Source organism: Polypterus senegalus, chromosome 1 (genome assembly GCF_016835505.1).
Source record: "Polypterus senegalus isolate Bchr_013 chromosome 1, ASM1683550v1, whole genome shotgun sequence".
NCBI lineage: Eukaryota > Metazoa > Chordata > Cladistia > Polypteriformes > Polypteridae > Polypterus > Polypterus senegalus.
This window is the reverse complement of record NC_053154.1, coordinates 37,644,127-37,656,646: the sequence shown is the minus strand read 5'-3', so window position 1 is coordinate 37,656,646 and position 12,520 is coordinate 37,644,127. Positions and strand designations below refer to the sequence as shown.

At 37.9% G+C, this 12,520-nt stretch overlaps 1 protein-coding gene across 3 annotated transcripts in view; it reads right to left on the bottom strand.

Annotated features, from left to right (window-relative positions):
• The window catches only part of LOC120524731, a 45,776-nt gene that overhangs the window by 20,355 nt on the left and 12,901 nt on the right, over positions 1–12,520 (bottom strand). For 2 of the 3 annotated variants that reach the window (XM_039746519.1, XM_039746521.1), the window contains exons 3-5: positions 1,978–2,055; positions 1,530–1,611; positions 972–1,057 (exon numbers count right to left, since the gene is read on the bottom strand). In XM_039746519.1, coding sequence (XP_039602453.1) covers positions 972–1,057; positions 1,530–1,611; positions 1,978–2,055 — 246 coding nt within the window. Of the gene's footprint in view, positions 1–971; positions 1,058–1,528; positions 1,617–1,977; positions 2,056–12,520 lie in introns of those variants that run through there. The other variant, XM_039746522.1, reaches the window with a different exon arrangement.

Here is a 12,520-nt window from a genome sequence, read left to right as displayed (position 1 = left end):
ATCATGGTGTGGGGCTGTTTTTCAGCATATGGTACTGGCAGACTTCATATAGTTGAAGGAAGGATGAATGGAGAAATTTATCGGGACATTCTTGATAACAATCTGCTGCCATCTATCAGGATGCTGAAAATGAAATGAGGGAGCACATTTCAGCAAGACAATGATCCCAAACACACAGCCAAGGAAACTCTCAATTGGTTTCAGAGAAAGTAAATAAAGCTGCTAGAATGGCCCAGTCAATCACCCGACTTGAATCCAATTGTAAATCTATGGAAAGAACTGAAGATCAAAGTTCATAGAAGAGGCCCTTGGAGCCTTCAAGATTTGAAGACAGTTTGTGTGTTTGTGTGGAAGAATGGGCCAAAATAACACCTAAGCAATGCATGCAACTAATTTCTCCATACAGAAGGCGTCTTGAAACTGTCATTACCAACAAAGTCTTTTCTACTAAGTATTAAATAAATTTTATTAAGCATGTTCAATACTTATTCCCGGTGTCATTCCACTTTATTATGCATAACTTATTATTATTATTTCTTTGTATGTGTGAATTACTTGCGTTGTTTACGACATCTGGTGTAAGTTTCATGTCAATAGCCCCATTAGAAATATATTTACTGAGAAAAACGTTGACGCGTTCAATACTTATTTTCTCCGCTGTAAAGTATTTTAGCATACTGTTCTGTTTTCAGCTCAGAAGTGCTGCTCTTTTAGCCAAAACTGTTTTTTTTTGTGCTTTATATTGAAACTTCATGTTGAAACTGTATTACAGATAGTTAACTCAAGTGGTTATGATAGTGTGATTTTAACTTTAAAATTTCTTTACCAAAATAAACTCTGTGATTACTCTGATAAAGTGCAAATGATCTCATTCAGTATTGTATTTTCCAAAAAACTGCACTTAATTATACAGAACATTGTCGTATAGATACTAATGTAATCAAAAATATTTCCAGAACTAAAGAGTGTACCTTCCTTCCACAGGTAGTGATAGTCATAACTCACAAAGGCATTGGCAAGGTTCTGATAATCAGTCATTATGTTATCAATGATATCTGTTTAAAAAAATAAGAAACAATAAGAATCTCAGTCAGTCAGTCAGTCATCACCTATATCCTAACACAGGGTAAAGGGGGTTTGCTGGAGCCAATCCCAGCCAGCACAGGGTGCAAGGCAGAAACAAATCCCGGGCAGGGCACCACAGGGCACACACACACACCCACACACCAAGCACACACTAGGGACAATTTAGGATGGCCAATGCACCTAACCTGCATGTCTTTGGACTGTGGGAGGAAACCGGAGCACTCAGAGGAAACCCACGCAGACACGGGGAGAACATGCAAACTCCATGCAGGGAGGATACCACGCTACCACTACGCCACCGTGCCGCCCACAATAAGAATGTATAGTAATTTTATGATCACATCCACTTTAAGAGCAAATCTGCTTAAAATATAAATCAATTACCATACAGGTTCCTTGAACATCAACATATTCTGCATTCCAATTTACTGCTAAGAATTACCTTTTCTAGGTTTTCTAAATAGCAAAATGCAAATATTAGCAACAGCACTGCTGCAAATGTGACACCACACATTTTATAGAAACCTAGGAAACAAAAGAAAATACAGTGAGAAAACAACACCTGATATATTACAGTATATTCACAGAGGTTACTATGAAATTAAAAGAGTATATGTTTTATTTATTAGGAAACATTATGACTTTATAGTGAACATATCTAACAAACAGAAGTGTTTACAAATAACGTTATAAAAATATTAGTGAGCAGTTTTCACAAAGATGCTTACTGTCCAGAATAGCTAAATACAAGTTTTCACATTATTTGAAACAACATCTTAGAACAGTGAAAATGAACAGTTTGAACATGTTTGATAGAGCATCAAGCTTCATTTTTATTTGATCTATATTTATACTTTACAACTAACAATTACCCTGCAGTTCTTGCCCTACCTTGGGATGTGTGTTTTGCTAGTATAAAAAACAAAACTAATTGGGTCAAACCAACAGTCACCAGGCATGTGCAGTCACCTGTTACAACAAGGAGATATAAAGTATTTAGTTAGTGCGGATGCCACAAAAGCACAATCAAAAGCAGAAAAAATATAAAATAATTCAACTTAAAATACAAATGGTGATTTTGCAGTAAGATTTAATAACCAAGAAAACCCAAACTTGGTCAATATTTTATTTTCTCATTATTTTCAGTATTCAATAAACAAACAAATAGATTAACAAATAATAATTATTGATTGATGTATTTAATCAAATCAAGGAAGCAACATTGCCACTACCAAAAACTGATGCCCTGCAATCAGATTCGTTTGCCGTATTAACCAATTAAAGAGGATGCGCAGTGTTGCATCTTTGTTATAGAAGCATCAGAGATCATTTTGCTGTGAGTCTACATTGTAAACATCTCATTATATAACAAGCTTCATTAAATGGAAAAAATACTGCCTTTAGCTGAAATCAAAATTGGCAAATGCTGTGCCTAAGAAGAAGCCTGTTTAACACATAATTCAACTAATATTTGGTGTAGAAAAGGGAAAATATAACCCAAATCTCTAAGCAATATCAGTGACTACTAATGATCTACAGAGCGATTCAAAAATTATAGTGGGAGAAGAGCCGCTTAGAAAGTTATAGGCTGAAATCTAACAAATCACCAGGACCAGATAACCTTTGTCCTGCAGTAGTTATGGATGTTAATGAAAGCATATATACCCTTGACACATATTTTTGAAAATTTCTGAACACTGGGGAAACTGATAGGGACTGGTAGCTAGTAAACATTGCTGGATTGCATAAAACTGGTGCTCGGGCAGACACAAGTATTTATTGGCCACTAAACTTATTGGCCACTAAACTTAACATGCAAGTTAAGCGGGTAAATGGGTAAAATTAACCAAAGCAATAAAAAGGGAAAATATTAAGCACACCATTTTCAATAATAAGAGTATTAACAACTTGTCAGGGAGATTGTGTTTCACTAATATGCTGGAATTTTATGCAGAAGTAACAAAAACATGTTATCAAAGAGGTGCATGTGATATTATTAATCTTGATTTTCGGAAGTCTTTTGATAAACCATCACATGAAGGGATAGTAATAAAACTTAAAGATGTTGGTATTCAGGACACTGTATAGGTGGTCTGTAGACTGTAAAACTGTCCTAGACACAGGGATATGTTGAGGTGAACCTTTCCAGAATTAATTAATGTCAGAAGTGGTGTCTCTCAGTGTTGTGTCTTTGAAATATACAGTATAGTAATATAAAAGTAACTTTGTCAAATCTGCATGATACTAAACTAGGAAGAAGGTAGATAATTTACAATCAGCTGAACTCTTACAGAGGGATCTAAACAGATATAGATGTGTGGTCAATGAAATATAATGTAAGTAAATGTAAAATATTACACATGGAAAGTAAACGTTTGATTTGAATATACAATGGAAGGTTTGAAACTTGAAAGAATACTTTATGAGAAGGACATTGGAGTCAAAGTGATCCATCATTATTAAGAGCCAATTAGTATACAGAGGCAATTAAGACTAGAATTACCAGAGCCTACTGAAAAACTCGTAATTCCGTCCCACCTTAAACTGCTTCTTAAATCCCTTCACACCTCTCCGCCAGCGTCCTTTGTCTTCTAAATGTGCTAAAAAGAGAAGCTTGGAGCAGCCGGCGATTCCATCCCCCCACCAATTTAGAACGTGCACGAACTTCAGCTTGATTGAGTATCTGGGAGTGAAGTGGAGTTTTAGAGTGGAAATAATAGATCGTTATTTGGAACACACGCATTTTATGTCTGTTCCGTTTCTACAGTAATCTGTGTCAACACATTGTTAAAACAGAAACGTTTTTATATTCTAGTAGTAGATGACAAAATGTAGGCATAAACTATATAGTGTATGAAGCCTGAAGTCCAAATAGCAAAGAAACATTTTCACAAGAATAACACAATTGCGCTTTTATTCAAAAATATAACTGCAGAAACAAAAAGCCGCCTTAACATGCGACATTGACAGCAGTTTATTGTAACTGCCTCCGTGGTTCAATAGAATCAGCCCCTGCTTGGGAATCAAGAGGTCACGAGTTCGATCCTGCGCCCCTCCGTTTTGAGAAGTAAACTGCTCTTAGTCTTACTGTTTTAGAATAAAAGCACACATTTGATTTCAGTCTGTACCAGCCGGTGTAATTTATGATCCTTGTAAAGGTTAGCTTTTTTTTATTCACTTTTCATTCTCTCAGTTGCGTTCAGAATCAATCCATACAACCCCATCTGACACGGCTGTTTTCACTAAAGAAGCGCTATAGCACTGCAGTGTACCACGATGCATACTAACGCCAAACCCCGGGTCTGACACACAAACGCTGGCGAAGCTGCCTTCTTCAGATCTCACCGTCACTAGCTTTTATTTTTATTCAGTTTTATTGAGTGTTCCTGCCAGTCCCGCATGTTGCTGTATGCTGTTTCTTTTGTACTCCAGGACATGCAGAGGAAAGAATGGTAAAGAGCAGTAACTTCGGCGCTATATGCAATCATCAGACACTCCCCATCTGCCCGTGTCGCTCAAACACAGGAACATATATTGGTGTAAAAGTATAACAAAAGTGCACTTTTATTCAAGTGCACTTTTTCCATCGCCTTTTCCTGTAAGAAGCAATGTACACACTTCTCTCTATGCTGTGGTTTCTATTACACACCTGAAAGAAAGAGACAATATATGTGAAAATATCCAGCATACAGCAACATGCGGGACTGGCAGGAACACTCAATAAAACTGAATAAAAAGAAAATCAAGTGACGGTGAGATACTGAAGAAGGCGTTAGTATGCATCGTGGTACAACGCAGAGCTATAGCGCATCTGTATTCTGTTTCTTTTGTACTCCAGGGCATGCAGAGGAGAGAATGGTAAAGAGCAGTAAGTTCGGCGCTATATGCAATCATCAGACACTCCCCATCTGCCCGTTGTTTTGTTATACTTTTCAATACTTATGTTCTGTGTTTGAGCATGCTCAAAAATACACGTAATGCCACAAAAGTGCACGCAGACACTTCATTTCAAACAAAACAAGTGCACTTTTATTCAAAACTACCTGTATAACCAAGAAAAAGAAAGCAAGTTACAGTAGGCGATTGATACGACAGCTTGCATGGTGCAATGCTAAGAAGTGCTGATTTTCATTCCGTGCTATATAAAATCATCACATTCAAATATTAACAGTTCCCACACACCCAAGGACCGTCCTTCCTACATTTACGACACGTGTACTTGTTGCCGTGTACACACCTCTCTGTGCTATGGTTTCTATTACACTGAATGAGCACCTGACACTGTACTTTCTTCCCTGGGGGAAGGTCCCGATCAGAGAATTTCCAGTTCCTGCATAAATTCACACCCGATCTGACGCTGTTCATTTTCAAATAATATTGCATTAGTGCGATTATATTTTCACATATATTGTCTCTTTCTTTCAGGTGTGTAATAGAAACCACAGCATAGAGAGAAGTGTGTACATTGCTTCTTACAGGAAAAGGCGATGGAAAAAGTGCACTTGAATAAAAGTGCACTTTTGTTATACTTTTACACCAATATATGTTCCTGTGTTTGAACGACACGGGCAGATGGGGAGTGTCTGATGATTGCATATAGCGCCGAAGTTACTGGTCTTTACCATTCTTTCCTCTGCATGTCCTGGAGTACAAAAGAAACAGCATACAGCAACATGCGGGACTGGCAGGAACACTCAATAAAACTGAATAAAAAGAAAAGCAAGTGACGGTGAGATACGAAGAAGGCAGCTTCGCCAGCGTTTGTGTGTCAGAACCGGGGGTTGGGGGTTGGGGCGTTAGTATGCATCGTGGTACACTGCAGAGCTATAGCGCTTCTTTAGTGAAACCAGCCGTGTCAGATGGGGTTGTATGGATTGATTCTGAACGCGACTGAGAGAATGAAAAGTGAATAAAAAAAAAAAGCTAACCTTTACAAGGATCATAAATTGCACCGGCTGTTACAGACTGAAATCAAATGTATGCTTTTATTCTAAAATAGTAAGACTAAGAGCAGTTTACTTCTCAAAACAGAGGGGCGCAGGATCGAACTCGTGACCTCTTGATTCCCAAGCGGGGCTGATTCTATTGAACCACGGAGCAGTTACAATAAACTGCTGTCAATGTCTCATGTTAAGGCGGCTTTTGTTTCTGCAGTTATATTTTGAATAAAAGCGCAATTGTGTTATTCTTGTGAAAATGTTTCTTTGCTATTTGGACTTCAGGCTTCATACATTATATAGTTTATGCCTACATTTTGTCATCTACTACTAGAATATAAAAAATGTTTCTGTTTTAACAATGTGTTGACACAGATTACTGTAGAAACGGAACAGACATGAAATGCGTGTGTTCCAAACAACGATCTATTATTTCCACTCTAAAACTCCACTTCACTCCCAGATACTCAATCAAGGCATGAGCTGAGAGAAGTTTGTGCACGTTCTAAATTGGTGGGGGGATGGAATAGCCGGCTGCTCCAAGCTTCTCTTTATCAGCACATTTAGAAGACAAAGGCTGGCGGAGAGGTGTGAAGGGATTTAAGAAGCGATTTAAGGTGGGACGGAATTACGAGTTTTTTCATAGGCTCTGGTAATTCTAGTGTTAAGAACGCTGATTGGATTTCATGTTATATGCTGTAACGCTGACTGGGCTTCTATAACATGCATGGCCACAGCAGGAGCGGAAATTAAGCATTTGAGCTTCAGCCTGTCAGAAACAGGACAAAATAAGCACCAAAGCAGATGGAGAGGAGCCTGGTGGAACAAAAAAAAATAGTAGCTGAGGAGTGCGGGAGATTTAAGAGGATATTGGAAATAGAATAGTGAGAGATAGGTGAAAAACAGCAAAAAAAAAGCTGGAGCAGTGCTTGTGATTTTCTTGCTTTGATGGTGTGCCCAGGACCTTAACATTGGGCTGACAAGAGGAAAACCATGGTAGGGACTGCACTGCATTAATAAATGAAGGTGCCCGGCAGCCACAGCAAACTTGCCTGGTGTTCTGAGTGGTTCCTTCGAGGGTCACTACAATACTAATCTGGAGTATTGTGTACAACACTTCACAGACTGAAAAGCTTAAGCTATGAGGAAAGATTGAAGGAGTTAAATCTTTTCATTCTAAACAAATGAAGTTTAATAGGTAATATGACTAAAGTATTTAAAGTTGTGAAAAGAGTTAGTTTTGTGAATCTTTTCTATTATTTTAAAACAGAAACGTATGAAGGGAAAGGTTCACACAAATATTTCGAAACATTTCTGCACACAAAGAACCATAAATACATTGAATAAATTAACAAGTAACAATCTGCAGATTATTTTTTTAAAGGACCAACTTTATCAACTTTTTATCTTAATGGTGAAAACAATGGTGAACTAATTAATTACATGGGAAACGGTGCAGTTGCCTTATGTTATATAAGCACCAAAGGGGTTCAGAAATGGGACAACGTTGTCAAGAGATGGGGTGCGTCAGAAGCTTAAACTCCTGATCTTTCAGACGCAGTGTAGTATTATTATGAAGCACTGTAGAGGGTTGTCAAAAGGGGAAATCGTGTGTGGGTGTAACAGCAGATCATTTTCTGTTTGTGCTCTTTATTATTTAAGGAGTTTTCAGTTATTGGTTTTTGGGGTGTGGAGAGGGCACTTTCTTAGTTGGTTTGTTTTTTGAATAAAGCATGTTTAAAAAAATAAAGTTGCTTTACTGGAAGGTCCCTGGCGTCCCTTTATCATTTGTAATTCTGGAAGATATTATATTGGTGAGGAGGAAATCAGACTTAGAGGAAAATAATTCTGATAAAAAGGAAAAAGGAGGTTTCCAAAATCATAACTTCAATGGTAGGATTTATAACTCCTTTGGATAGTCACTGTCAGACTTGGGAGAAATATTATTAAGAACTGTTTCAAATTCTTGAAGCAAATGAAATAACAGATGCAGCAATTCTGCTGAGTTCAGTGAGCTGAAATATACAGTATAACGAGTAGTTTGCTAAGCCCTGAAAACCTGGACACTAAACCCTATGAGGAATTAGTAGGGCTAAAAATCATTATAACCTGAAGCCCACTGACATTCAACAATGATTTAAATTCAATTCTAGAAATAAGAAGGCAACTGAAAGTGTAACAGAGTGCATGGTAGGTCTTTGCAAACATATACATCATTGCAATTATGGGGATAAGCTAAAAGAAAGGTTACAGGACTGGGTGGTTGTTAACATAGAAGAAAAATGCATCCAGTGTTGCTTGTTAGCAGAGCCTGAACTTAACTTTTGAAAAAGCTCAGAAAGTGGCACAAGCAATAGAAACTGCCATAAAAGAAGTACAGAACTTACAAGGACAGTTAAAAGCAAATGAGAGGGCTTCAGTAAACTGTGCAAATCAGTCTTCATACAAGATGGTCTCAAAGCAGTCATCGTGGAATAGGGACCGTCTTAAAACATGTTACAGATGTCCAGATGTGGAGGTGAACACATTGCAACATAATGTTGTTACTTAAACAAAAAATGACAGAAATGTAGCAGAATGGGATCCTACGTGCCAGATCACCCTCGGAGAAATGTGCCACATGGCCGTAGTGCCTTAACTGACACTCCCTTTCTAGATACGGACAAAACGTCCTGTTTTCAAGTTAGTTGGGATGACACCCATCTCCCAAATAGAAGCAAAGATTGCTTGCAATGCCAGGACGACAGTCTCACCACCAGCCTGTATACGTTTATCCCAGATACCACAAATCCCTGCAGCCTTCCCTACATTCAGCTGGTTCACCACCTGTGCAGTCTCAGTGAGATTGGGTAGTTCTGTAGCTAATTGGAGAATCAGCCTCTAGAACCAGGGATCCAACGGTTCCAATAGCTAAATATAATTAATTTCAAACATGTATGGAGTTGTTTAGATTCTTCAGAAAAGTCTGTGTGCTTTTTAAGGATTGTAATAGTTTAAAGAGGTCTATGTTTTTCTAATAAATCCAAATATAATCCACCTAGCCCTTATGACCCATAGGTGGATACTTTTTATGATCTTATGTATTGCCTTGGGCATGGTGGCGCAGTGAGCGCTGCTGCCTCGCAGTTAGGAGACTCGGGTTCGCTTCCTGGGTTCTCCCTGCGTGGAGTTTGCATGTTCTCCTGTGTCTGTGTGGGTTTCCTCCGGGCTCTGGTTTCCTCCCACAGTCCAAAGACATGCACGTTAGGTGGATTGGCAATTCTAAATTGGCCCTAGTGTGTGGTAGGTGTGTTTGTGTGTGTGTTCTGCGGTGGGTTGGCACCTGCCCAGGATTGATTCCTGCCTTGTGCCCTGTGTTGGCTGGGATTGGCTCCAGCAGACCCCTGTGACCCTGTGTTTGGATTCAGCGGGTTGGGAAATGGATGGATGGATGTATTGCCTTGTTATGCTGGCATACAATAATTATGAATTCTGCTAGAGGAAAGATTCATCCTGGACTGCTATCATTTCATTGTGATATGCTGTGCCTTGATGACAAACTAGTGGACACCACTCAGTCCATCATGCTTGTTTGTCTCAATATCTCATCCAGATACTCCTTAAAGGTGTTAAAGTATCAGGTTCAACTCCATGTCTAAGTAGTTTGTTTCAGATAGCTACAACTTTATGTGTAAAGAAGTGCTTCTTGGCTTCAATCATTAATGCATTTTCCCTTAATTTCCACATCTTACTTGGATTAGGTCCCCAATGGCTTTGAGAATTTGAAAGACTTGGATTAGGTCCCCATGCAGTCTTCTCTGCTTGAAACCAAGCAGGTTTAATTCTCTGAGCTTGTCAGAGTATGACATGTCTTTAAGTCCTGGGATGTATTTTTTGAAATGTGGTGACCAGAATTGCATGCAGTACTCCAGATGTGGTCTCACTAGTGCATTATATAGACTGTTTTCCCAATTGTACACTTTCTGCATAGTTTTTAGTGGCTCAGACATTTAACATTTGTAAAATGCATATGTAAGCATTGTGCCGAAAACACATTAATTAATTGTGTGATAACTGCATTTGAGTTTGAACTTATCCCTTCTAAAATGAATAATTTTGAGTTTTCAAGAGAACAAAATTAAAATAAAACAACGAAAAATACAAATTTTAACATTAATAAAATAAAAGTAGCCAAAGTCCTACAGCCATTCAATTCCACTGTCTACAATTTATTATTATAGAGCACATTTTTGCAATAAGATAGATAGATAGATAGATAGATAGATAGATAGATAGATAGATAGATAGATAGATAGATAGATAGATAGATAGATAGATACTTTAAAATGTGTTTATATAAATTGAAACACTGAAACAAATACACTTTCAGTTTTAGGACATGTAGGCTATACACTACTTAAGGTAATGTAGACATTCAAATTTAGCTATAGAAAGCTGAAGCCTATGTGGACTGAGCACACACTTTTTCTCCTAACCAGCTCTTCATTTGTTTTTTTGTGTGTATGAGGTATCCTCGATCATTTTGTCTTCAACTTCTTTTTCCATCTCCATAGTTGTACCAAGATATGCCCCATTGTGTCAGAAAGTAATGGAATGCACAATCCCTACCATGCTACTGCAACGCATGAATCATTTTGGTGACAACAAAAGGTGGCTTCCTGATGTGCTAAACAGCAGTAAAAAATGATATATGAAAATTTCTCCCAGTTGAAAAATCTCTACTAATGTCTTGTTTCTAATGCTGTACCTTGCATCACTACTAGTTTCTAATCTCAAACCATTAATAAAAGTCTCATAGGTTCTGCTTTCTTCTTAGTCAACCATCACTACCAATGCATACAGTAACACTGAGCAGAAAACATGCCCCTTTGAATTCTGTTACCATTTATATGCATCTAACTGACATATCTGCTCAGTTACACCAACTTTTAATGTGGTAACATTTATCATATCCTGATTAGTAATTCTTTATCCCTGAAGGCCATAGCAGTACTTGAAAATTATTTCAGGAAAAATATTTATTTGGATACACTAGTGTTACTCCCATTAATGAAAGCTAAAACTAAATGTTAATTAAAAATAATCATTTTGTCAAATAAAATTAAAATAAAAATGAAATTATATCTGAAAACCAGAACTAAAGAAAAATGAGAAAAAACAAAACTAGTTTTTATAATTTATATAATTTTCATTTTACTAGTGTTTGTGCATAATGTACATGAGAGTGTACAGTTGCTGGTATACTTATTAAATGTATCTAAATTCATGCAGTCTTAACATTAATTCACAGACGAGCTTTGATTTGTGCACATTTGCAAGTACCCCTCACTGCTGGCATTACCCTTAAAGAAACATGGTCTTAGCCAATTAGACTGAAGGAGAATTTGTTCTAGCTGACATGACTGTCTGAGCTATAAGCGTTTGTGGTGCTGGGGTCATCTCAATGAGATGTCAGAGGTAGGTCAGAAATTCACCAGCTCTCCTTACGATACAGTAGATTTATACTCTTCTTTCCATTAATTAGCCAAGGGCAAGCAATTTAATATGGCATGCCAAGTCTCTTTAGCTGCAGGATAATTGCAGTGAGAGGTCTGAAGCAGGGCTGAGATTTCACTGAGCTGTTTACTTGTCTGCCCTTTTATTACCAAGCTGCACACAAAAGCGGTAGACATTAATGGTAATCACTGCTGCCCACAGCATCTTGATATGGGGTGTGAACTTTAGAGGGCACTATTGCTCCTCAAACCCAACAGACAGACACAGAGGGCACAGGTTAAAAGCACCAAGAACGTTGTATTCCTTTTCTTTTCTTCACAGTGCTCTCCCCCCCCACAGCCACAAGTAATAAACAATTACACAGCAAATATACTATACTTTTTCCTTTATCTTTCTTTTTCTTTGTTCTCCACACCTCCCATCAAACATTGTCCACCTTCCACCAGACTCTTGCTCACTTCTTTGAGGTCTGCTCAGTCTTTTTATATTGGCAAACCTGGAAGTACTTCTGGGCTTCTGGTCATATGACCTGCCAGCACTTCTGGGCTGGAAAACCTTGTTTCTTCTAAATTCACAGCATCCCTGGCGGCACCCAACAGGAATGAGATACTGAACACCAAGTTCCAGGATGCCGTATGTGTAATCCAGGGCACCACTACACTCCAGTGAAGCTGCCAAATAGTGTTTTGGGAGGCAGTGCCCTAAAAAACATGACTTCTCCCATCCTTCAAAATTTAACATTTTTAGAATGTCACAATGATGTGTTGTGCTTGGCAGCTCTTCACACAAAAATTTGTGGTGTTTACATCTCTAAGTGAGAGAACTCTGTCTGAGTATTTATTTGCAGTGGTGCCTGAACTGAACAGCAAACAATTTTTTTTTTCGATTGTCTATTCTTACATGTAAGTGTACAAAAATTTCTGTTATTTCTTCATTGCTTTCTTCTTTTTTCTGGATTCTTTACTAATCTAATTCAGAGCTTTGACTTTCACATATGTATC